At 41.0% G+C, this 26,434-nt stretch overlaps 3 protein-coding genes and 1 long non-coding RNA gene across 6 annotated transcripts; 2 read left to right on the top strand and 2 right to left on the bottom strand.

Moving 5' to 3' along the window:
• The first annotated feature begins 418 nt into the window (after positions 1 to 418).
• On the top strand, positions 419 to 3,667 carry rnf185 (ring finger protein 185). 3 transcript variants are annotated; one of them, XM_029654562.2, is made up of 7 exons: positions 419 to 518; positions 843 to 1,065; positions 1,355 to 1,373; positions 1,537 to 1,649; positions 1,772 to 1,826; positions 2,233 to 2,350; positions 2,497 to 2,765. In XM_029654562.2, exons 2-7 carry the CDS (start codon positions 890 to 892, stop codon positions 2,592 to 2,594), a joined length of 579 nt encoding a protein of 192 aa, XP_029510422.1. In that variant the 5' UTR covers positions 419 to 518; positions 843 to 889; the 3' UTR covers positions 2,595 to 2,765. The 3 variants fall into 3 exon arrangements, with proteins under 3 accessions (XP_029510422.1, XP_064873615.1, XP_029510414.1); XM_029654554.2 differs by having other exon boundaries at positions 424 to 569; XM_065017543.1 differs by lacking the exon at positions 1,355 to 1,373 and having other exon boundaries at positions 422 to 569; positions 2,497 to 3,667.
• A 106-nt stretch (positions 3,668 to 3,773) lies between these two features.
• Positions 3,774 to 5,668, bottom strand: LOC115125034 (uncharacterized). The gene is made up of 2 exons (XR_010463776.1): positions 5,479 to 5,668; positions 3,774 to 4,824 (listed from the first exon to the last, which is right to left on the bottom strand). It is a non-coding gene; the product is annotated as an uncharacterized LOC115125034 (long non-coding RNA).
• A 12,022-nt stretch (positions 5,669 to 17,690) lies between these two features.
• On the top strand, positions 17,691 to 24,172 carry ess2 (ess-2 splicing factor homolog). Its single transcript, XM_029654477.2, has 10 exons — positions 17,691 to 18,112; positions 19,524 to 19,692; positions 19,806 to 19,895; positions 20,947 to 21,113; positions 21,279 to 21,396; positions 21,806 to 21,939; positions 22,103 to 22,205; positions 22,402 to 22,511; positions 22,611 to 22,726; positions 23,452 to 24,172. Exons 1-10 carry the CDS (start codon positions 17,975 to 17,977, stop codon positions 23,729 to 23,731), a joined length of 1,425 nt encoding a protein of 474 aa, XP_029510337.1. The 5' UTR covers positions 17,691 to 17,974; the 3' UTR covers positions 23,732 to 24,172.
• On the bottom strand, positions 23,706 to 25,763 carry LOC115117598 (testis-specific serine/threonine-protein kinase 1-like). The gene has a single exon (XM_029646092.2). It carries the CDS (start codon positions 25,427 to 25,429, stop codon positions 24,347 to 24,349), a length of 1,083 nt encoding a protein of 360 aa, XP_029501952.1. The 5' UTR covers positions 25,430 to 25,763; the 3' UTR covers positions 23,706 to 24,346.
• Positions 25,764 to 26,434: the final 671 nt, after the last annotated feature.

Genomic DNA, 26,434 nt, shown 5'->3' with positions numbered 1-26,434 from the left:
TAATTGCCATAAGGTCTGAAATAAACAAGTCGACACACTGTACAAACAATTATCTAGGCTAAGTATTAAATTATGTTTTGATCTATTGCTCTACTAGAAAAACGATGTCCCGAGTTTCCGACTTCGAATTCCGAATTGGATGACCGTTAAAAATTGTTTTTCCCTGTCGGAACTCGTTTTTTTATTTTATTTTTAATTCACAGATGTTTTGAATGCACTTAAATCAGTAGTCCCTGATGGCTGTGGTAACTATTGACGACACCAGCATTAGGCTATAACGTACACATTTATGATTTATTTTTTTTACCTTAAATTTAAGGTTAGGGTAAGGTTTCAAATCCGATTTTAAGAAAAATTGTAGAAAGGGTGGCTGTGGTGACGACCTGGGGCTAGGGCAACCAATCTGTATCCCTAATCACCACACAACTTCCGGATAATACAGTGACGCAATCATCTGAAACTAAAAGTGGAATTTAACTTGGCAACTTGAGTAAATAGGTGGCGTTCTACATAGCTAGGTAGATAACTCTACCCACGACACAGAGGATTTGTTTGATGAAAGCAAGGAGGTAGTCAATTGTATTTGTATGTTGATATAGCTAGCTATGTAACGTTAGCTAAACCAATAGCACATTCTTCTATCTAGCTTTAGCATACATGTTTTGCTAAACTAGCTAGCCACTGGATCTATCTGCTGCGTCAGTCTATTTGGTAACGTTACTAACGTCGCTGGAGAAATGTTGAGTAACAGTTCTCTGAACATTTCGCTATTGTAACCTAATTCAACTACGGAACTATCGATTGTCATATGTTTGGATTCATTATCACATGCTAATTTACAGGCAAGGGGGTCGGCTACTTTCGTCACCTCACTCTACATCCTGAAACAATGGCTAGCGCTGCCCCTCCACCAGCAGCTGCTTCGACTGCCACTGAGAACCCCATCCCCGGCTCCAGCAGCTCGACAGCGGGGGAGGGTGGTAACCAGGACAGCACATTCGAATGCAACATCTGCCTGGACACCTCCAAGGATGCAGTGATCAGTCTGTGTGGGCATCTCTTTTGGTAAGCACCATCTTGTCTTGACACTGTTCTGTATTTGAGATTGAGGGACATTCATCCTTATTATCTGGTCGCCTGTACTCGGTAAAGGGTCTCGTTCACAATTAAATAGAGTAATTATTCCACATGTCACGTTATTGTATATGGGGAAATGTTATTGATGCCATTTTTAGCTTTCGTAGTGCAATCCTCAGATGTCAGGATGAATGATGAGATGAGATACTATGACTTGACTGTCATCTAATTATTCTATCCCCCATCCCTTAACTTCCCTGTCCCCTTGCACATCTAGTTGGCCCTGCTTACATCAGGTAAGGCAGTTGATACCTAATTTCTTTTACACAACCACTATCATGATCAGCTGTCACTTGACCCTATCCCAAGGGATACTTTACTGCTTCTCTGAATGTATCATGTGATCTTAACCAGAGAGGTCTGAATTGCCCCCCCCCCCCCCCCCCCATGTTTATGCAGTGGTTGGAGACCAGACCTAACAGACAAGTGTGTCCAGTATGCAAAGCAGGCATCAGTCGAGAGAAAGTCATCCCACTATATGGCAGGGGAAGTACGGGCCAACAGGACCCAAGGTGGGTTGATGCACTCAATAAATGAAAGCAAGACGCACAGTTTTCATACATTCCTCAGTTATCTACTCTGAATTCCACATCCCAAACTACTGCTGTAAACAACTAATCTCTCATTGTTATAGGGAGCGAACGCCTCCTCGACCACAGGGACAGAGGCCAGAGCCTGAAAATCGTGGTGTAAGTTTTCAGACTGTAATTATTTTTGCAAGAATGTGAGCAAAGTTCAATCCAGATTGTTCTACTGTGTACCACCTGTTTGCAATGTTGACTGCTGTATTGCACTACCCATTCATGATGAAACTATTACATGGTATTGTGTAGTTGCTGTAGTGCAAACCTGCCCATAGCCTAATTCATTAGCAGAATTACCTTTTCCACTGGGACCTATTAAGCTCTATCTGATGAGTAAGAGAGAGAGGCTCTTTATTTGACCCCTTGAGAATGACAACACGGCACTAGCGATTGCGTCACCTCTCCCTCAAAACACCTGTTAAATCAAGTTTTTTTTTGTACATATTGAATAGTAATGTTATAACCCTATCAATGCAATGTTATTGTAAAGTTCTCTTTCTTCCCATTACAGGGATTTCAGGGTTTTGGTTTTGGAGATGGAGGATTCCAGATGTCTTTTGGCATTGGTGCCTTTCCATTTGGCATTTTTGCTACAGCTTTTAACATCAATGATGGAAGACCACCCCCAGGTACTTTAGTTCTGCATTGTGTATTGTAACAATGTTTGATCAAAATGTGATTATTGTGAATGGCCCCCTCTACCTTGAAAAGCAGTTGTTCACCTGTTAAAGTAATCTCTCTCAACGTGTCTCCCCCCCCCACCCCACACACATAGCTGCCCCTGGAACCCCTCAGCACATGGATGAACAGTTCCTGTCTCGACTCTTTCTATTTGTTGCTCTGGTGATCATGTTTTGGCTGCTAATCGCATAAATGTCTGAGCAGCCAGGACCAAGGCTCAAGTTGGACAGTTGTTTGCAGATACTTGTTTGATTTTTGTCCTTTTCCACATTTAAGTATTGTCCTCTAGACTTGACAAGCTATTGATTTAATTTCAGTAATCAATATCACTACTGTTTGATTACACCTGTACTATGAATCCTACAGATGTCTGAAATCGTTTTTTTTGTTCATACAATGGCCCTGCCTCTCATTTCCATCAAGGTTATTGTGTTTTTATTAGACATTTTAAGTGTACCAGGTTGGCAATATAGAACCAGATACTAAAAGAAAGATGGTACATGTAAGCTACCAGATGTATCCTCTGTGCTTCTATGGATATAGATTACAAGTGGTATGTCCTGTTTCTAAACTAAATATGATATATAAATTCAGGAAGAGGCGTATCATTGGTGATACTTTAAAATTGACACAACAATTGCCTTTTGGGTACCACTACCAGTATGAAGCCATATAAACAATACAGTGGTGCATTTTTATGTGTGGTGTTAGCAGGGGAATAGTCGTGAAGAGCCGTATTGGTGCGGTTTTAAGTTATTTAATGACATACTATACCAGTATGTCCTCAGTTGCGCTAGGAGCGATTTGGTAAGACTATTTCTTATGTTTCAGAAAATAAGTGAATCAATTCTTAAGATTACAATATTTGAAGGATGAAAGTTGAGACAATTTAAAGGAGTTATTTTTTTATTTAATGATACTGTCATTGTCTGCCACTTGTAAGACTATTATTTAGTCTGAAAAATGTAGAATTCTAATGCAAACGCTTCTATAGCATACATAGTAAAGAGCTTGGGAAAAAATATGCAAACGGTATAAAATGGATATAGTTTTCTTCAACCTGACACAACTAACAAGATGACGGTCATGATAATATGCATGAGTAACTGATGCAGTTATTTGAGTAATTCCTCTAATTTCTATTTCATTTTTTGTCTTGTTTATAACTTTTACTAATTTATTGTAAAAGATATAGAGTGGATTATTATAATAACAATGGATGGTTAGAATAGCATTAGCATCTGTAATAAAGACTTTGTACTATATCCTACTGAGAGATCTTTACCTAAACATTAATTTCACCTTTTATATCGGTTGTCAATGTGTTTCTCATCAGGCTTTGATCACTCAATTCCAGACAAACATTCAAAATTAGAAACAGAATAACAGCCCATTTTTATTTTCAATTGGGTTAAGAACTTGCATTCACAACAGCAAAATCAGAAGATCATCTATAAAAATGTAAAAAGTTATTTTTTTGCACCTCTCTATGATACCACCAAAAATGTGATATTCCAAAAACAGAACATGAATAACTTGCCTATTCATGTGCATTAGGAGAGAGATTTAAAAATATATATTTTAGAAAAAGATTGTTTCGGTCAAAATAAAAAAACATATAAACCTGAGAACAACCCTACAATATGAATGAGTTATGACGTCTCTTGATCTGGCAGTTCTTTGGACACCGTCACCGGTGGTTCATTGACAGTCACTGGCTGATCCATACTAAACTCGGCCTCATACATAATCTGTTGGATCTTAATTTTGGTCTCACATCTTTTTTGTGGGGTTAGCCTCTTCAAAGCAGGAACGAAGCTGAGGAGTAACATCTCATCCTCGTCACACTGCCAGATAGGGATCGTGGAATCTGATCTGTGATCTTTCTCTTTGGCCAGCAGCATCCTGTTCTTAGCGGAGCGCTTAGAGGGAGTGCTTGAGGAACATGGTGAAGCAGGTTGTCTTGTCTGAGGCCTCTCCTTGGTTGCGTAAATTGATGACTGGAGCACTGCGGATGTCTGGGGTGCTGGGGACGTCTGGGCGCCTGGTGGACACTTGCCCAGAAAAGACAGTTGGGCGCTTTGTTGCCCTGGGGACAGCTGGGTCACAAAAGCTAGCTGTGACATGGTGCCAACCTGGGTGCTAGGGGTTTTCATGTCGTTCACCAGGGCTGTGTTGAGTGTTTTGACAGGTATTATTTCACTCTGTGCGCTTTTATTGATTGTATCAGGGCTTTCCAGGTTGGCAGGGGCCACATTGCTGTTTCTTGGTTTAATGTATGGTTGAAGAAAGATCAGACGTTGTCTGTATTTCCATCGGCTTGGAGCGAGCTCCCCTGTCTCCTCCTTACTCCTCTTCTCCTGTCTTACTTCCTTGAAGTATCGGTCTCTCAGATTCTTCCATTTCCTTTTGCACTCTTCAGCTAAAGGGATAAATAAATATAGAATAATCATACTCAAAATAATATATTGTTTTATGCATTGGATATTGAACATGAAGCTTTCTAAAGTAGTATGAATATAACTATTTATATATATGTTTTCTTCAGATAACGTTAGAGGTGATTGTCTCTATCCCATCGATGGAGCCTCATCGGGTTCCTACTTATAAACTGTAAATAGAAGGATCTACCATTGGAGTTGGTACTAATTTGCAGTGCTCTCCATTTCATGTCAAAATGTCGACAGGCTGGCTACTTGACATTTGTTCTATCAGTGATTAATTGGTAGCTAATGTCATTCATGCACGGAAAATGCGATGCCTCAAGTGACGCTACTTGTGTCTCATCGCGCGGTGGGGAACGGAGAAGAAAAATCCCTCCCTGTGCGGCAGTGACTGCCGTCTGCGCTGATCTCACGAATTCGTCGCCGCTGCCTCCCCATTGACTACAATGTGGTTCTTGCAGTGAGGTGCTGTTACAACTCACCGTACTCATATGCTACTCACGTGATTTAAAACATATAATATAAACAAACTTTTTTTTTAAAGTCCGCTTGCTTACAACTAATGTTAGCTAGCTAAAACATTTGCATTAATGTGACTTGATAATTTGTAGAAATAAGCTACCAAAGCTCACCTGGAAGAGCTGTCAATGAGCTTATTTTCCCCCAAGCAAGTGATCTTGTGTCACCATTGCGGTAATCTGGCAAAGTTGTATTATACAGCTCAGGAAAATTAAAAACAGACAATATCAACTTTTCGTCCATCTTGACTTCTTGACATACGCGGAAGCGACGGTCTCCCGCCTTTCCGCCTGTGTGGCGCGTGGTTACGTCAAAGCGGTATGTACTGTACAGAATATCGCCAGCCGATCCGCTGCCGCATGCGTGTCCCTGCGCTACCTGTCTCCCTTTATCTGTCATATGCCTACTCATCACAAGAGGGCAGTACAATCTCGTGTTCTGAATACTTAGAGAGGACACAACCAAAGGATTTGGCAGCATGATATACCATCTCTGGGACACCTGTCCTGAAGGTGGGCTCATCAGTGTCAACCTAACTCTCAAATATAAATAATTGACCAGACATTAGTCCTAGGCTATAGCTAAGCAAATTATTATATTAGATGAAGTGCAAACAGGCTAGCGGAAAATCGGTGCTCATGCTTTGTCTCATTTCATGCAGCAGTAGCCTATTATTTCCATAAAAATAAAAATAAATCTGATTGTGTCATATGACAACTGGCATATCAGCCCAGACATTAGTGGAGCTACAGGAAAGTCCACCAGAGCTGTTGCCAGAGAGTGTAATGTTAATTTCTCTACTATAAACCGCCTCCAACGTTGTTTTAGAGAATTTTGCTGTATGTCCAACTGGCCTAACAACCGCAGACCACATGTAAACACGCCAGGACCTCCACATCCGGCTTCTTCACCTGCGGGATCGTCTGAGACCAACCAGTCGGACAGCTGATGAAACTGACAAGTATTTCTGTCTGTAATAAAGCCCTTTTGTGCCTTTTATTCTGATTGGCTGGGACTATGCCCTCCCAGGCCCACCCATGGCTGTGCCCCTGCCTAGTCATGTGAAATCCACAGATTAGGGCCTAATTTATTTATTTTAATTGACTGATTTCCTTATATGAGCTGTAACTCAGTAAAATTGTTGAAATTGTTGCATGTTGGGTTGATATTTTTGTTTAGTATAAGTACTGTAGGCCTCTACTAGCATTTATTTCAACACACAGTACAAGCCTTTACCACTGGAGAAACATAATTACTAATTTGCTCATACAACTCTAAAGTCTTCATTGTGTGTAGTCAGTCCAAGCAGTCCAAAACCTCTGTACCATTCCCATTAATTGACCGTTCACATATGGCATTTCAGTTGTTACATGCGGTGTTCAAAAACAGCATTTGAAAAATAGAGAGAAATTGCATCATTCCACAACACATCTATCCACCCAGCTCCTCTCACACCTCAGGAGTACCAGCCTGGTTCATTAGTGGGTCCCCACCCTCCACCTCCCTTTCCCCACCCACTCTTTCCACCTTCCCTTTCCCCACCCACTCTTTTCACCTTCCGTTACCCTCCCCTTCCCCCCGCACTCTGTCCTCTTCAGCAGGTGTCTGTTGGACACAGACTGCCACCGTATTCTCATCCACCATTTCACATGTCAGGTTGCAGAAGGCAGAGAGAGGCAAGTTGATCCACTGCAGCCCCCGCTTACTTGCCTTTTGTTCCTGCTGGCTCCTGAGCTTCTGGCTTGTGGGTATAAAGACCCAAGCAGGTCCCTGTTTAATATCCATTCACATAACTGCTGCATAGCTTTAACCACCAGCTGTCAGAGCAGCTCACATATCACTGCACCTGTACATAGCCCATCTGTAAATAGCCCATCCAACTACCTCATCCCCATACTGTATTTATTTATTTATCTTGCTCCTTTGCTCCCCAGTATCTCTACTTGCACATTCATATATATTCACACACACACACACACACACAGTGGGGCAAAAAAGTATTTAGGCAGCCACCAATTGTGCAAGTTCTCCCACTTAAAAATATGAGGCCTGTAATTTTCATCATAGGTACACTTCAACTATGACAGACAAAATGAGAAACAAAATCCAGAAAATCACATTGTAGGATTTTTAATGAATTTATTTGCAAATTATGGTGGAAAATAAGAACTTGTTCTCAACTAGCCTACCTGGTTAAATAAAGGTGAAATAAAAAATAATAGATCATCTCATTTTGCTTCATTTGTTTCCAAACTGTTGTCCACTGCCAATCACACTCCTAACTAATTAGAATGATAACAATTGAATCATTGTATAAGAAATGTGTAACCCCTGTTATATAAAATGCTGTGATGAAATACGATCATAAATAGACAAGCAGACACTTAATTAGAATGGGGCGCCTCCCCAGATAGCATATGAGCATGTCATGGCAAAAGCTGTACAACTGCAACATTTGATCACATTCTCATTGCAAAATGTGTAGAATAGCATGAGATAAGCTATAAAACTACAACTTTTCCTCTGCCCTATGGCAATGTATGCAGAATTGCATGAAATTACCTTGAACATGTGAAACTGTGAAATGTCGGTATGCCACTGATAATGCTGTCCCACTGTGGGGAATTATTAGCTTTATTTCTAAAAACATGCACGTGTGTTGTGTATAAGTCAATGCCGTCACTTTGTTTTGTGAGATTAGAAATTGTGGTGGTACGTGAAAAGCTTTCCCACCAAAACACATGAGACCAAGTTGATGACCAACTGATGGACCTCAAATAATAGGGTTGAAAACAATCAAGTTATCATTAGAGAGCGCTCTTCACACCAGGCCCCAGAATCTGAGTGTAGATAATCAAAAATACATTGGCAGAGGTCGCTGGCAGAAGTTTGTCTTTGTATAGTCCTCTTGGCAATAACAAAGCACCATAGGCTCTCTGAGTCTTCTGGGTTGGGGTAATAATTGTGATCCCAAGGGCCTCCTAAAAAAAAAGCAAAGTAGCCCCAACAAGCAAGGGACACAAAATGTGGACATTAAGCAGTGTAGAGAGGCATCATTTCTGCAGATCACACCTTCCCTTTACATTCCATCTATTCAAAGATTGTATTGTTTACAGTTGAAACTGCAAATGGCTTGATATCATGTATTTGTGGGCAGGGTACTAAATAAAAACCTGTTGGACTACTGACCTATAATAATAAATAAAAAAACAGATATTCAAATGTTTTGAAAAATAAAAATCTAAAAACACTGAAAAAGTTTGACCCTCTTCAATGCCAAAGTGAACTGTTGAATTAAGACCTCTGGCTGCTTTCAGCCAGTTCAGGCACCTCTGGCCACTGACGTGTCACCTGCAGCTCTCCATTGTATTGGGCCCCACTGAAAAGAAGGCATCCTAACGGAGGTACACAACAGACAACATGAAAGTTTGTCAGTTTAGAAAGTTAAGATTACAGAGAGTTTAACAAAGACCCTGAAATAAATGTAATTATCCATATCACCTGTGAGGCAATAAAACATATTTGATTGAAACGACGCTGGAGATGAGAAGCAGGTACGGGAGCTGAACGTTTAATGTGGAACAGACAGGTAACAAGACAGGAACAGCGTCAGCACACGGGTAACAACAACATACAAACATTAATGCAGAAGCTGGGAACATAGCTGGGGAACTGACAAATACGATGTCACTTTAAGTACTGAACACTGCGTACCTTCAGTTGGGTTGCTTGAATAGTTCTAGGCAACGGGTTTCCACAAAAAAAATGGAGTTAGCGGAACAAATGACTTTTTACAGTCTACCGTTGTTTAATTCCCCAATTTTCACTAAAGGCACCACTAGGACTACATAGTGTATAGCCTCACATATAGCCACCCTATTTCCCTTTCTATTCTATAACATGTTTAAGAAATCAGTCCCATGGCTTGAGCATCTCCAGAGAGCAGAATAGTAATTTTTCCCCTCAGCATAGGGGAAGGAACGTTGAACACATTCCACACAGCAATGTCAAATCCTTGTACTCAATCACATTCCACACCTCAGGACATGTGTTTGGCCAAAACTTGTTTTGATTTTCATGTTCGGGTTAAAGAACGTATTATCCAACTCATTCAATAGCGCTTAGGTGGCATTGCAGCAATTTCGTAATCTGCCCTCACACTGTTTTATTACAGGCTAGGCTTACTGAACCGTATGCAAACCATTCCACATTCACTTGAAAATATGTGACAATTTCAATAATTTGGCACCACATTCAGGGTTTATAAAGAACCCTGTTCCGCCTAATAATTGGCTGCTGGTAACTGCAAACACGGAGTATTATTTAATTTACATCCATGTCATTTCTCAGCTATTTAGTTCAGAAGTTATGTTTAACATATTTGATCCTCTTGCAGTCTAGAAAATAATATTTGTCAAACCAATCTTCCGGCTAGTTCTTACACCATTAGGTTGTGCCGTTGGGCAAGGATGTGTTGTTTTATGTTTATTTTATATTTTCCACAAGAGGATTCAAAGTTTTTACAAACCAATTGCCTTTGACAACAACAATATAAGGGGCTTCTATCATACTAATCCCCAGTAATGAATTTAACACCATTAAACCTATGTGGATGTGATACAATGTCTTTCATTGAAAAAAATCACAAAGACCAGAGATAGCTATCTCAACAGCTCTAAAAACTATACATCAACAATCTGCTGGCCATTAAACCCCAGTGAAAGGGATGAGGTGATGTTTATTGTTATCTGCTTTCAAAAAACCCTTATCTGAGGAGCTTAGGACAGATTTTGAAAATCCATTAATTCCTTGATAAAAAGGTGTTGTGTTGCCTTATATGAAATCAAAGGATTTGTTGGAGAATAAATACAACCTGTAATAGCTTTACCTCAGCCGTGCACATTGTCAGAAAAGTCAGGCTGAATGACTGCACTTCATAGATAAGGTCTAGTTCTCATGCTGTGAATACTAACAGAGAGAGATTGTCAGAAGCCTTGGCTATCCATACCTGTACATTCTGAATTATATTTCACCTCTGAATATGCTCCCTTTGTGAATGGCTGTAATGCTCAAACATGATGAACACACGCTGCTCTACAGCTGACCATTTGCTGCTCCCTGCCTGCCATGTGTGTTGTGTGGTGAGGATTGGTACTGTGACAGCAACAAACAAACATCACCAAATTCCATTGTCTCTATTTAATGGATAAATAAAGATTGTAAACATTTGTATTGCTACTGTACGATTCAGATTGATTGAAAACCAGACGTGTAGCCTCGTGTCTAGGAATAAACTCTGAGCACAAATCAACGAGGACTGCAAGTGTTCAAATTCAGGGGCTAATCCCCAATAGGTCCTTGGTTACACCAAAGGGTTCATCTTTAAGACCAGGTTTCTAATACCAAGCAATCTATTTTTCTCTAAAACCACAACAATAAGGATCTTAGAAGCTCTCTACCCCTAATTTAATACAGATAAATCTGATTTCTTTTTCAGAAAGCAAAGCAATGGGGCCAGATTAGCTGAAGTCCCATCCTCCCTAACCCCCTCACAAAACTGCCCAGATTAGCTGGGAATTAAGTTTAAACCATTTTGTATTTGTCTAGTCCATAGGGGGATTATGTCCTTTTTTTTCTTCCTAAATTTCTGTTATAAAATCAGAACGAGTGTGTCTGTGGTTCAGCACAGTGGAGAATGAGCCACACTAAGGTATATGCTTCACCCAAAAGCATTAACTGACTGCCTTGGCTGGCACTTTAAACACTAGGTTGAATTTGAAGTGAATTCTTTGGGCAGAAATCTTGTCATGGAGGGGTCAAGTAGGATGGAGAGACAGAAGTTTCCATTCACCATTGACAATATACTGAACAGATTTCCAATTAACAATGAGGAGAGCAGGCAGTCTGGTGCGACCCACAACACTGTACCAGGTGAGGATGGAGTAAGATCAGAGAGTATTCCTGCTGGGAGCCACATAGAACCTCCACAGCACAACTGCTCATGCTGCTGCTACTGCTCCCACTGTGGAGAGGTGTTCCAGGCTGACTATCCTCCTGAAAGTAAGACCTAAACCTATGACATGTTTGTTTGATGATTATGTCTAGCAGATCAGTTGTTTTTACCATTAGCCAGGTAGGTGTATAGACGTTTATGCGTTGACCTGAAATCAGTGTGCCAAACACTTACATGTAAAGTTATTTTAATTCAGCTTGGCAGTATGCATGGTCCAGAAGAATGTTTCCAGAGCCATGCAGGCCAGGCGGAAACACTAACAGAGAGGAGCAGTCCTTCAGTCAGGTCCAGAGGCGAACACGGCGACACCGCACCATATTCACTGAGGACCAGTTGGATGCTCTGGAGGAGCTATTCCTTCAGAACCAGTATCCAGATGTTAACGCGAGGGAAAAACTGGCACAACGCACTCATTTACGCGAAGAGCGAGTAGAGGTAAGCGCCTTGTGTTTGTCAGTTTCTAAATATTTTTTGTTTCATTACGTTTTAAAACGGTTTGTCAATGTAGCCTAATTTACTTTTATTTCGATAGGTATGGTTTAAAAACCGAAGAGCGAAGTGGAGGCGACAAAAAAGAACAGCATTTGGTGTGCAAGACCTGGAAGACTAGAAAATGGTGTACCGTATTATACACTTGTAGATATTTTCTAGACATTTTTGGATACTTTATCCAATGCAATGATGAAGGCTAGAATAATTCTAAAAGCGTCACTGACTGACATTTCCGGTGACGGAGAAATGGTCGCTGGATAATGGGAGTAGAAAGGAGGCTCGAGTTTGAAGTAGAGGGAGTACAGGGCTTTGCATGTCTCTTGTGGAGGCTAAAAGTAGATTTTGGCTTGGAAGAGTTACACATTTTCAGGAGTCGGGAAGAGAATTGGAGGGAAAGAGAGGAGGTTGAAAAGACTAAGGGAGACGGAGGATTGGTTTGAATCTGTTGAAGCTAGCAAAAAGAAGGAAGGTATGTTGAGGAAGATTGGTGTCAAATTCAAACAGAGTGAGCTGGACGCCAGCTCTAGATCTGGAGGTGAAATGGAAGGGATAGAAGGTGTTGTAAGGAGCTTGTATTGATAAACATGGTTATGATAAAGAAATGTTTGGTCCAGTAGAAGTGACATTTTTGGATTCAGGGTGGGTGGTGTAACAGTCATATGTCAACATATTGTATTTTAATTGTTTTCTACGGTTGTATCATACTGCACTATGATTGGTTAATACTGTCCAGGTCGTGAGGTCATGTTCAGTTGATCATGGCCGGCAACACATGAACGTGCCAGTTATAGCTAGCTAATAAAGAGCTACGTTGAGAAAAATCCTGTCGTACTACATTGTATTATTTTGTACAAAGTGTGCAAAACAAGACATGGTGTCAGAGTAAAAGGACGAAAATATGGATTTTGCTGGAGTTCCTTCACCTCGAATGGACTGGCGGTCTACAAACTTCCGCCATGCAGTGGGTAGGTTCAAACAGCATGTGTAGATAATGTTCACTGGTCCTCTGAAGGAAAGAGGAGAAGTGAAGCTACCTGCTCCTGTGGATCGGTGAAAAAGGAGACAGTTACAACACATGGACACTTAGTCGGCGCTACAGAGGTCAGCTACTTCGGACATCTCACAGCGAATGGAATCAAGCCAGACCCACAGAAGATCTCAGCCATAAAGGAAATGGGGCCACCAAAGAACCGTGCAGAGCTGGAAACAGTGCTTGGCATGGTCAACTACTTAGCAAAGTTCGCACACAGCTTCGCCAATGCTAATGCACCCCTGTGTCAGCTGCTAAAGCAGTCCAGTGAGTTCCTCTGGGACAAGCAACACAACATTGCTTTCCGGAAAGGGAAAGACTTGATCCCAAGAGAACCAAGACCAATCCTCGCCTACGACGACCCTAACAAAGAGCTCAGACTCCAAGTGGATGTGTTGAAGTATGGACTAGGTGCAGTGCTACTGCAAGAAGGAAAGCACATCGGCTATTCTTCCAAATCTCTTTGAGAGTAGTGAAATCAACTACTTTCAAATCGAAAAGGAGCTGTATGCCATTCTGTTAGGATCTAAGCGTTTCCATCAGGACGTCTATGGACGACAAGTCATTGTGGAATCCAACCACAAGCCCCCTGAGTCACTCATAAGGAAACCGCTAGCCCAGCCAAGGCTACAGAGAATGATTCTTCAACTACAAAATTACGACTTCACAATCACTCACCATGCCAGGCAAAGACATCCCTGTTGCAGACACTCTCCAGGAAGTTTCTTACCTACAAGGTTGTGGCAACCGGTGTGTTCACCTGGAACAACGAGGACTACATCGTAACAGTGCAGATACTTCGAACTCGACAAGCTTCACAGCACCACACCTGCAGCTGTGAACCACAAGCTGAAAGCAGCCTTTGCCAGACGTGGCATTGTAGAGACTTTAATAGCTGACAAATCAAAGGAGTTTGAATCCTTCAAAAAAGCATGGGAGTTCAAACACGTCACCCACCACAAGCCCACATTACCTTCAAAGTAATGGCATTGCTGAAAAATCTGTGCAGATTGCTAAATCACTCATGGACAAAGCAAAAACAGACAAGAGAGACCCCTACCTCAGTCTCCTTGAATACCGCAACACTCCAGTTGACAACTTCAAATCACCAGCCCAGCTGTTGATGAGCCGCAGATGAGTTGATGAGCCGCTTTGCTCAATCCAGCACCAACCAGCAGCTCCAACCTGAGGTCGTCAGCTACAAGGAAATGCATGCAAACTGTGCACAGAGACAACAACACCAGAAGTGATACTACGTCAGGTCAGCTAGACCACTGCCACCACTGAACAACGGAGAGTCAGTCAGAATCCTGGAGCATGGCCACTAGAAGCCAGCAGTCGTCATCCAGCCAGCTGACACTGAACATTCATATCACGTCCGCACCGCAGAAGGAGCGGTGTACCACCGTAATCGTCATCACCTACTGACCGCAAAAGAACAACACACTGACGAGATTAACTGTTTCCATGAAAGAGAATGTGATGGACTAAACACACACACAACATAAACCATACTTACCTGCAATACCACAAGAATGGTTGACTGACATAGAAGCTTGCTCAGCATCATATCACACAAGGTCAGGAAGAGAGGTCAAGCCTAGAGCTGTCCTATACCTGTGAAATGTCAAAGGGTATAGTTGAAATGCTTTGGTGTTGTATTTGTTTGAAATGTTGATGTCATTGATACAGTGAAAAGCTGAGTTGCTGAGAAATCTTTGTTCTAAAAGTAACAGTATGCTGAATCATTGTTTCAGAGTCTGTTATGCTGATGCAGTTGGTCCATTATGCAGTTTAAATGGTTACTTACCTTGAGTTCAAACTACAGAGAACATATGTCGAACATTTTTCTTTTTTATAGAAGGGGGATGTAATATTCATGTATCAACATACTGAATTGTAATTGGTTGCAATCTACCGTCATATCATACTGCGCTCCGATACGACGGTAGTCATTTTCAGTTGATCATGGCCGGAGACACATGAACATGCCAGTTATAGCTAGCTAATAAAGAGCTACGTTCAGAAAGATCCTGTCGGACTTAATTTGATTATTTTTTGCAAAACAAGACATGGTGGGAAAGGAGTTGGGTGCAGTTGAATCAGTGAAGGTAACCTGCTGGCTTGTGATATGTGTTTGTGTTTCTTCTGACCAGAGGGAGCGGGCGCTCCATGTCACGCAACTTGGGTCAAGATCTGTTTCCTGCTTTGCTCCTAGGAACAGGGCACCATTGAAAGGAGTGGTTTCTGGGGTAGTGTTACGTGTGAGGATGGAGCAATTGAATTTGACGCCTGTCGTTTGGTGTAACGCAGACCCAGTGCTGAGTATGGTGAAACAGATGAGTCACCGTCAGTCCTTTTGAATTTTGAGTAAGAATCTTTATTTGCAATGCCTATGGTCATCTAGCAGCTGTGTGTAGGAGGGAGATTCTAAGATGTGGGAAGTGTGCCGGAGGGCATTGGATAGAGGATTGTGTAGTTTCGGTGGATAAAGTTTGTGTGTCAACTGTAGGGGTTCCCATGCTGCTGGGGATCGGAAGTATCCGGTGCGAGAGAGGCAGGTTGAGGTGGCTAGAATCAGAGTAGTGCAGAAGGTGTCATATGCTGAGGCAGTGAAGAAAGTAGAGGAGGATGGGTCAAGGGTGAGGGATCCTGTGAATAGTAGATCTGTGCCAACACAGAAGGATAGGCCAATGAGTGATTATATGCTTCAGTAAGATTGGCTTCTATGAGTTCATAGCAATGGTTATCAACTGTGCCCCAGAAATGGAACGTAAATCACTGAAAATAGATGTTGTGGTGGCAGCTACGGAGAAGTACTTGGGGGTATGAGTTTTGACTTCAGAAGAGTTACAGCGTAGTGGTAGTGTCCTGTCCTCTCAGGCCGTTGGCCTGGGGTAGGATCAGATAGGGTTATTAAAGTAGTGGAATAAGGTGATGGGTTTTAATGAGTATAGAGTTAGTTGATAGGGTAATTAAAATATATGTTTATATACAGTACCAGTCAAAGGTTTGGACACACCTACTCAATGAATACATTAAAACTATGAAATAAGAAATGGAATCATATTTTATATTTGAGATTCTTCAAAGAAGCCACACTTTGCCTTGATGACAGCTATGCACACGCTTGGCATTCTCTCAACCAGCTTCATGAGGTAGTCACCTGGAATGCATTTCAATTAACAGGTGTGGCTTGTTAAAACCTAATTTGTGGAATTTCTTTCCTTCTTAATGCGTTTGTGCCAATCAGTTGTGTTTTGACAAGGTAGGGGTGGTATACAGAAGATAGCCCTATTTGGTAAAAGACCAAGTCCATATTATGGCAAGAACAGCTAAAATAAGCAAAGAAAAATTACAATCCATCATTACATTAAGACATGAAGGTCAGTCAATGCGGAAAATTTCAAGAACTTTGAAAGTTTCTTTTAAGTGCAGTCGCAAAAACCATCAAGCGCTATGATGAAACTGGCTCTCATGAGGAGGAAAAGAAGATCCAGAGTTAACTCTGCTGCAGAGGATATGTTCATTACAGTTACCAGCCTAAGAAAATGCAGCCTAAATAAATGCTTCACAGAGTTCAAGTAAGAGACACATCTCAACATCAATTGTTCAGAGGAGACTGCGTGAATCAGGCCTTCATTGTCAAATTGCTGCAAAGAAACCACTGCTAAAGGACACCAATAATAAGAAGAGACTTGATTGGGCCAAGAAACAAGAGCAATGGACATAGACCGGTGGAAATCTGTCCTTTGTCTGATAAGTCCAAATTTGAGATTTTTGGCTCAAACCGCCGTGTCTATGTGAGACGCAAAGTAGGTGAACGGATGATCTCCGCATGTGTGGTTCCCACCGTGAAGCATGGAAGAGGAGGTGTGATGGTGTGCGGATGCTTTTCTGGTGACACTATCAGTGATTTATTTCGAATTCAAGGCACTCTTAATCAGCATGGCTACCACAACATTCTGCAGCGATATGCCACCCCACCTGGTTTGCGCTATCATTTGTTTTTCAACAGGACAGTGACCCAATACACCTCCAGGCTGTGTAAGGGCTATGACCAAGAAGGAGAGTGATGTAGTGCTGCATCAGAGATACTGGCCTCCACAACCACCTGACCTCAACCCATTTGAGATGGCTTGGGATGAATTGGACCTCAGAAAGAAGGAAAAGCAGCAAACAAGTGCTCGGCATATGTAGGAACTCCTTCAAGACTGTTGGAAAAGCATTCCAGGTGAAGCTGGTTGAGAGAATGCCAAGAGTGTGCAAAGCTGTCATCAAGGCAAGGGGTGGCACCTTATATAAAATATATTTAGATTTGTTTACCACTTTTTGGGTCACTACGTGATTTCATAGTTTTGGTGTCTTCACTATTATTCTACAATGTTGAAAATAGTAAAAAATAAAGAAAAACCCTTGAATGAGTAGGTGTGTCCAAACCTTTGACTGGTACTGTATGTTTCAGTAAGATTGGACTTGGCATTTAAACAATGGTTATCAACTGTACTGCAGGGATGGTACATAAATCGCAGAAAATACAGGTTGTGGTGGAGGCTGCAGAGAGGTATTTGGCTGTGCAAGATTTGATATTAGAAGAGTTACAGAGTGCTAAGTGGTGGTGTCCCATCCTTTCAGGCTGTTGGCCTGAAGTAGGACTAAATAGATTTAAATAGTGGTGTGCTATTTATTTATGGAATTTATTTATATGCTGCCACCAACTCCAGTCTAGTAGGTGGCGGTAATGCAATATTTATTGGAGGCCAACCAGCCTTAAATATAATCGAAGAAGAAGAATTTCGGATGAAGTCACGCAGTCGAGTTGTGTACGTTGTTCGCATGAGGTTCCTTGATTAGCGAAACATTAGCTAAGAACTCTTGGTAATTTTACTACGCGAATTAAAGTAAGGTATTCACAGACGTCTATTTCCAGGGGCTCTTTAGAGTTTATAACCGGATTTTTTTTTTTAAATAATCCTTGTTTGTCCAGCGAGGTTTGGTCTAGCTAGCTGACGTTAGCTAACAAACAGAAGCCAAGGCCCCAGAGCATTTCTCTAGCATCTAGTAGCCACCGACAATGGAAGGATTTGGAAAGGCGCTGATGTCTGGAACCCTTGTCCCAGCTAATCCTGTAACAACAGTTGCTCTTCGACAGCCACCCGAGGAAACAAAGAAAACAAATCGAAAGGTGCTCGATGAAGAGAACTACATAGAGGTAACCTACCGTTGTGGAACAGACAGCTGAGTTATATTACAGTAGGTAACGTTAGCTAGCCAGTGCAGATTATATCCTAACGTTACCTGCAGCTGGTTTATAATGCAGTAAGCCTATAGTGTTAGTGCAAATATTTTTTTTTTTTTAAAGGTCAATACAGGTAAATATGATTAAACACATATACTGGTGATGTTATACACAAGTATGTAGACACCCCTTCAAACGAGAGGATTCGGCAATTTCAGCCATACCCGTTGCTGACATGTATATAAAACCGAACACACAGCCATGCAATCTCCATAGGAAACATTGGCAGTAGAATGGTCTTACTGAAGAGCTCAGTGACTTTCAACTTGGCACCATCATAAGATGCAACCTTTCAAACAAGTTAATCAAATTTCTGCCCTGCTAGAGCTGCCCCGGTCAACTGTAGGTGCTGTCATTGTGAAGCAACAACGGCCCAGCCATGAAGTGGTAGGCCACACAAGCTCACAGAACTGGACCGCCGAGTGCAGAAGCGCGTAGCACGTAAAAATTGTCTGTCTGTCCGTTGCAACACTCACTACGGAGTTCCAAACAGCCCCTGGAAGCAAAATCAGCAAGAACTGTTTGCTGGACGCTTCATGAAATGGGTTTCCATGGCCGAGCAGCTGCACACAAGCCTAAGATTACCATGCGCAATATCAAGTGCCGGTTGGAGTGTTGTATAGCTTGCCGCCATTGGACTCTGAAACAGTGGAATATCGTTCTCTGGAGTGATGAATCACGCTTTACTATCCGGCAGTCCGATGGATGAATCAGGGTTTGGCAGATGCCAGGAGAATGCTACCTGCCCCAATGCATGCCAACTGTAAAGTTTGGTGGAGGAGAAAGAATGGTCTGGGGATGTTTTTCATGGTTCGGGCTAGGCCCCTTAGTGCCAGTGAAGGGAAATCTTAACACTACAGCATACAATGACATTCTAGACAATTCTGTGCTTCCAACTTAGTGGCAACTGTTTGGGGAAGGCCCTTTCCTGTTTCAGCATGACAATGCCCCCTTGTACAAAGCGAGGTCAATACGGAAATGGTTTGTTGAGATTGGTGTGGAAGAACTTGACTGGCCTGCACAGAGTCCTGACCTCAACTCCATCGAACACCTTTAGAATGAATTGGAACACTGATTGCGAGCCAGGTCTAATCGCCCAACATCAGTGCTCGACCTCACTAATGCTCTTGAAGTCCCCGCAGCAATGTTCCATCAGCTAGTGGAAAGCCTTCCCAGAAGAGTGGAGGATGTTACAGCAGCAAAGGGGGGTGGACCAACTCCATATGAATGCCCATGATTTTGGAATGAGATGTTTGACGAGCAGGTGTCCACATAATTTTGACATTTGCCAATTTCTTCCTAACTTGTTTATGACTTTCAACAGAATTTAGAGAAGATCATCCAGAGGGACTTTTTTCCAGATGTGACAAAGTTACAAGCGCAGAAGGACTACCTTGAAGCTGAGGAAAATGGGGATCTTGGGAAGATGAGGGAGATATCCATTAAATATGGGTCATCTTTAGCCAAGTCCACACCACTCTCTAATGCCCCATGTGAGTAAGAGAAGTGAACTGTCCACTATACTCTTTTTCACATAATGCACTTGTTGTCTATGAATGCAGCAGTGGTGTTATACTAATATCCCCCCCCCCACTTGATTGTTTAGATGTTACTCCAGCTTCTTTTGAGACACCAGAGGGTCGTCCTGGATCGCCCTCTTCTGTACTGGGCAAAACCAAGAAAGGAGCAGACTGTGGTAAGTTATTGTTCACTATAGTGACTGAGAATGGCACAACTCACAGCACTAGTCAGTCTGAGGACACTGAACTTTAACTATGAAAACCATTACATTAGCTCTCAAGACTATGTAGAAAGTAGCTCTTCCTACTGTTATGATCTAGTAGTCATTGGATTGTTGATTTATTATATAATACATTTTAGTAATTTAGCAGATGTTCTTATCCAGAGCAACTTACAGTAGTTAGGGCATACTTTTTCGTACTGGTCCCCCATGGGAATCAAACCCACAACTCTGGCATTGCAAGTGCCATGCTCTACCAACTGAGCAACACGGGACATGGTACTATGTAAAGTTGATTTAATATATAGTACTATGTAAAAAAAACTTTTTTCTATTGGTCTTTATATATATATATATATATATATATATATATATATATATATATATATATATATATATATATATATATATCCAGACCCTAAAAATGTGTGTGTGTGTCTCTGTGTGATATATATATATATATATATATATCACACAGAGACACACACACACACACACATTTTTAGGGTCTGGATCAGCTTTAATACCGCTGATTGTAGCTTCCATCAATGTAATTGTCTGCATCACTTCCAATCCCCCATATTTAAAAATATATATATTTTCTCCTAACCCTACCACCTCTCCCCTAATTGGAGTAAACTAATGGACAACAACACTTTGGCTTCTACAACCAGTTTATATATACTATATACATTTTACGGACACAATGTATTTTACAATAGTTACCTTTTGTTTGTTTTTTAATCCCATCCTTCAGCTACCATCAACCCCTCTCGTCTATCTCTGAAGACCATCCACTTTGATTTGTTTTGCCATATATTTTAAACAGTGCTGCTTCACAAAAGTTCTGAACCTAAATATATTTTACAGACATGGTATATTTTACATTAGTTATCTTGTTGTTTTTAATCCCACCCTTCAACTCAACCCCTCCTATCTATGTAACAAATGTAATTACAGCAATAAAACTTAATCCCTGTGTTTGTTGATATTGTGTATTTTGTAGTGAATAAGGAAGGAGATGAGGAGAAAGAGCTGCCATGTCTTGATCGTTTCCTGGCTAAGAACACAAGCGAGGATAATGCATCCTTTGAACAGATCATGGTTCTAGCAGAAGACAAGGAGAAGTTGAGGCATTCGTGGTTATATGAGGCGGAGGCTGAATTTAAACAGGTACACTTGGCGTAATCGCTCCTTTGATAGTTTGAACTCTCGTTTTGTTGATGTGAATTGCACACTACTCAAATGTGTAAGTATGTAATGCTCATGGAGTGTTATGTCTTGATTTGAAAGCAATGTTATTTTTTGCCTTCAATTAACAGAGATTATTGTTTTTAGCGGCATGAAGAAAACCTTGCCCTGCCGTCATCAGAGAAGCAAGCCCTTGAGTGTGTAAAGGCAGGACTAGAGACCTGGGAGTACAAAGCAAAGAATGCCCTTATGTACTATCCAGAGGGTGAGGATTGATGTTTTCCTGCATGAGAAATGTTCCTGTTATCTTGTTTGAATTTAATGTGCTCTGTATGAGGTGCATGAAGCCGTGGAGTCACACCTACCAACACCCTGCAGTGCCTTCCAAAAAAACTTAAACTGAGTAACGGGTCTGAATACTTATGTATTTTAATACATTTGCAAATATTCAAAATACCTGTTTTCGCTTTGTCATTATGGGATATTGTGTGCAGATTGAGGAAATATGTGTTTAATCCATTTTAGAATGAGGCTGTAACGTCACACAATGTGTAAAAGTGAAGCAGTCTGAATACTTTCCGAATGCACTGCATGTGTAAGATAAGCTAGTACTTACATGATTGAATTAATTGTGTTTGAGGTTGAATTACTTGAGTTTTATCTTTTTTAATAAGGTGTCAAGGATGATGACACCCTCTTCAAGAAGCCTAGGGAGGTGATTCACAAGAACACTCGTTTTGTGGGAGACCCCTTCAGCAAAGCCCTTAACAAATGCCAGCTTCAGCAGGCTGCAGCCCTTAATGCACAGGTAAAGTCCTCGTCTTACAAGTTATTGGTTTTAAGTAAATGTTTTTATTCTATTTTTAATGAAGGGATTTAAAGTTGAGAAATGTTAAGATCAGGGTATCTAAAGATCTAACGAAGTGGATTGATCCTGAATGATTTATCTGACATTGCTAGTGTTTCTCCAGTTCAAACAGGGTAAAGTAGGCCCAGATGGCAAAGAGCTTAATGCCCAGGATTCCCCTAATGTTAACGGATATGGGTTTGAAGGAACTCCCTGCCCTTCCCCAGGTAAGTATTTATGTTATGTCCAAGTATAGATCATTTTCAATATTATCAACTAGAAAATACTCAGAAATATATATATCAGAAATACTTATATTTTGGGTAATGTATGTTTTTCCAGCATTTGGTGATGTTAGAGGCTTCCATAAAACACTCAACTGCATAAAAACCAAACTCCTCTAACCTGATATTGTCCTATCAGGTATGGCTGAGTCCCCCTTGATGACCTGGGGAGAGATAGAGAGCACCCCCTTTCGCTTGGATGGGTCTGACTCACCGTTTCAAGAGCGGAATATTGGCCCATCGTTCAAGGTATGACTTAACAGTTCTTTATTTTTGTTTTGCTGAAATTTCTCCCCAAAATGGTTTGTTTTGGAATAATTGATTAACCTGAGAGAATTTCACACACAGATTCCAGAACCAGGAAGAAGAGAGCGGTTGGGTTTGAAAATGGCCAATGAGGCTGCAGCCAAAAACCGGGCAAAGAAGAAAGAAGCATTGCGAAAGGTCACAGAAAATCTTGCAAGGTAAAAACTGATGGATGATTTACACAAGTGCATTGCTTTGGTAATTTGTATTTAGCAAAAGCTGATTTTTTTTATTTTTATCAAAAAAATCCTCCACAGCTCATTTCTATGACCTCTTGTTATACATAGTGGTGTAAAGTACTTTTGGGGTATTTTTACTATTCATATTTTTTACATTTTACTTTTACTTCACTATATTCCTAAAGAAAATAATGTACTTTCTATTCCATACATTTCCCCTGACACCCAAAAGTACTGCTACATTCTGACTGCTTAGCAGGACAGGAAAATTGTCCAATTCACACTCTTAAAGGGAAAATCCCAGGTCATCCCTACTGCATCTGATCTGGCGGACTCACTAAACACAAATGCTTCATTTGTAAATTATCTCAGTGTTGGAGTGTCTGTGGCTATCCAAAAATAAAAAAAATAGTGCAGGTTTGCTTAATATAAGGAATTTGAAATTATTTATACTTTTAATTTTGATACTTAAGTATATTTTAGCAATTACATTTACTTTTGATACTTAAGTATATTTTAAACCAAATACTTTTAGTCTTTTACTCAAGTAGTATTTTACTGGGTGACTCATTTTCTATTACTGTATCTTTTACTTTTACTTAAGTATGCCAGTTGGGTACTTTTTCCACCACTGGTTATACACAATTCTTAGTCATTTTTAAATGATTGTATTAATTATTTTTGACCTCATTTCTGTCTTGCAGTCTCACACCAAAAGGCTTGAGCCCAGCATTGACCCCTGCCCTTCAGAGGCTTGTAAACCGGACCTCCAGCAAATACACAGATAAAGCTCTAAGGGCAAGCTACACACCATCTCCCACACACAGAGGAGCAGGCTCCAAAACCCCCCTGGGTGGTCCAGCCACTCCCTCAGGCACTCCGACACCAAGCAAAGCCAGGACCCCCGCCTCCCAGGACCCAGCGTCCATCACAGACGACCTACTGCAGCTCCCCAAGAGGAGGAAAGCCTCTGACTTCTTCTGACCGTGGTAAAGCAAAATCGAGAAAGAACAGTTATCTTGAGGAAGTGAACTCAAGCAAATTACTGGCCATGGGGTGTTTCTCTCTACCCCAACCCATGCCCTCCCTCTGGATTTTATGGACTTTTATGACTGGAACAGTCTGTGCACAAAGGGCAAAGAGTCGAAATGTAAACTCTGAATTCAAGGATAGTTGCAAAGCTCAGGTCATTACTCTTCTTAGGGTGTTGGAAAGAAAGGCATAGCATGTACTGTGTTTGAAACGTTCCAAGACTGGATTACTGAAATCTGTGGCTTCCAGAGAGATCCCATAATTGTACATAGACTAAAAGGATTAGAATTTTAGTGAATGTTACGATGAGGCTTCAATGATTTTTGTAAATATAATGTTCATGTAAGCCTCTATTTTGTATGCCTCTTTCTGCAATATGATATTTCAGTTTTCAACCTAAAAAATGCCTTCGAGTGATTTGTTTGTAAACCTGAAATGTTGACGCTCACCTTTTATCATAGCAAACTCAACATCTGAAGAAATGTAACTAAGTCTATATGGTTAATCTTAACAAAGATGTATGCTTAATTTATTTGTAACTAATTTGGTGGAAAAGAATCCAGCATTTCAACATGAATCAGCAGGGATGTCATTCCTTGCATCTGGGGATGATTCTTTCTTGGTGTGCTTAGATGGTTCAGCTGCCTTTTTGCCCTCCACAGAAAGTTTAGGGCCCAATTCTGCCTCAACCTCCACTTTTTCCCCTTTCTTGTTCTCATTGCCATGAGGATGCTTACTACTTTCACCCTTCCTTTCTTTTTTGGAGCAAGCAGCTTCAGATGAAGGTCCATCTTCTCGTCTCTTAGAACCATCATGTGATTTGGATTTTGACTGCACCCATACATGTTCAAGGATATCATCGATCTCTATCCTCTGGGCTACATCTGGATTAAGCATGCGATACATCAGGTCTTTGCACTCCGTAGGGACAGTTTTGCTGCGTGGGAAGTCAACGCGATGCTCTTTCTGAATCTTCAGCATCTTCTTAATGTTGGAGTCATCATATGGCATAGACCCACAGAGCATGATGAATAGAACGACCCCCATACTCCAAACGTCATACACTTTGGCATTGTATGGGAGCCCCTGTAATACCTCTGGTGCTGCATAGGCTGCAGAGCCACAGAATGTTTTGCTGAGAATCATTTGTCCAGCATCATCATAATTGATCCTCCTGGCAAATCCAAAATCTGACACTTTGAGGTTGAAGTCTTTGTCCAATAGCAGGTTTTCACATTTCAGGTCCCTGTGAACAACATCTAGGTCGTGTGCAAATTGTATTGCAAGTGACAGTTGTTTGAACAGTTTTCTGGTGAAATCCTCGGGCAAAGCACCCCTGAATTTGATGAACTCTAGTAGGTCCCCTTGCACACCAAGCTCCATAATCATGTACACCTTCCCTTCTGAAGTCTCGAATATCTCGAAGGTCTTGACGATGTTTCGGTGATTTAGGGATGCAAGGATCTCCAGTTCCCGGGGTAAGAACTTCTCCAAAAAATCCGCCGGCGCCTTTCTTCTGTTAATAATTTTGATAGCAACATTGGTCTTCAGACGCTCAGAATACGCGGATTTTACTTTTGCGTATGACCCCTCGCCTAAACTGATGCCCAGTGTATATCCCCGTTTCTTCAGCACCAGTGAGTCATCCATGGCTAGTCAGACCTAAATTATTACACCATTATCGACACCATGTTGAACTCCGTTCATAGTTGAATATCAAAGATACACATGGGGTCAATGTTACTAACATTCAATATTTTATCATCATAAACGTGGGCAATTACGTATGAAGTTTGTTTCTATGACATCAATTTGTGTCAAAATGGAACGTTTAATTCCTCAAAAGCAGCGCCATTTATGTACGCCACAACTCGGTGGGGGGAAAATGAGCTCAGACTGGGACATTTTTTTTGAACGATCATCCAATTTGGAATTACTAATCTGAAACTCGGGCGTCATCCATTTTCATAATGATCAATTACATTTTAATAGCCATGCTAAATATGTTTACAATACTTATAAAGACGGTAATTGTAGGACTCATTCACTGCATTTTCTAACAGAAAGTTGGTTGGCCTCTGATGTCACGTAGGTTGGTACATTGCTATGTTTTCATATATAGATCCCTGTACCAGTCCCACGGTACCCTAACATCATTACTAAACTTTAGACATACGAGTTACCACATCTGGTATCAGGGATAGCCAACTCTTGAAATTCCTTTGGTCTTGCACCTTATTTGTGGAACAATCTTTTTTGAAAGTTATCACATTTGATGTTCTGGTGCCTCTAGCAATTCAGAAAGCTGATTGAGGACCTTATTACTGATCGATGTGTTTGTTTTTTATTATCGTGTTTTCTTTCTGCTGGCATTTATATTTATACTTTGATGTCTCTATTTTATGTAGTTAAGAGCTCATCTGTAAAAGAGACCTTGGTCTATGTATGACTCCCTGATAAAATAAACGTTTTAAAAAAGAAAAATGCTGCTGTCCATTAGGTTAAGGTGTAGCATTATTTGCAATGACTCAAAACAAACCGATTAATAGAAAATTAATACTGTACCACTCTGGACACAATTAGGTTACTGTAACGTTCATATATACAGTCATTGACCGTAACACATTTCGTATACAATAACCAATGACTGCATGA

The sequence above is a fragment of the Oncorhynchus nerka genome, linkage group LG4 (assembly GCF_034236695.1).
Source record: "Oncorhynchus nerka isolate Pitt River linkage group LG4, Oner_Uvic_2.0, whole genome shotgun sequence".
In the NCBI taxonomy this organism is placed as follows: Eukaryota; Metazoa; Chordata; class Actinopteri; order Salmoniformes; family Salmonidae; genus Oncorhynchus; species Oncorhynchus nerka.
Note: the sequence above shows the minus strand (reverse complement) of the source record. Positions and strands in the feature narration are given on the sequence as shown.

Coding starts and splice junctions, on each gene's coding strand:
- LOC115117598 (XM_029646092.2), bottom strand. CDS start 25,429: ATGGATGACTCACTGGTGCTGAAGAAACGGGGATATACACTGGGCATC.
- ess2 (XM_029654477.2), top strand. CDS start 17,975: ATGGAAGGATTTGGAAAGGCGCTGATGTCTGGAACCCTTGTCCCAGCT. Junction 22,206..22,401: donor AACTCCCTGCCCTTCCCCAG/GTAAGTATTTAT, acceptor TTGTCCTATCAG/GTATGGCTGAGTCCCCCTTG. Junction 22,727..23,451: donor GTCACAGAAAATCTTGCAAG/GTAAAAACTGAT, acceptor TCTGTCTTGCAG/TCTCACACCAAAAGGCTTGA.
- rnf185 (XM_029654562.2), top strand. CDS start 890: ATGGCTAGCGCTGCCCCTCCACCAGCAGCTGCTTCGACTGCCACTGAG. Junction 1,650..1,771: donor ACGGGCCAACAGGACCCAAG/GTGGGTTGATGC, acceptor TCATTGTTATAG/GGAGCGAACGCCTCCTCGAC. Junction 1,827..2,232: donor CAGAGCCTGAAAATCGTGGT/GTAAGTTTTCAG, acceptor TTCCCATTACAG/GGATTTCAGGGTTTTGGTTT.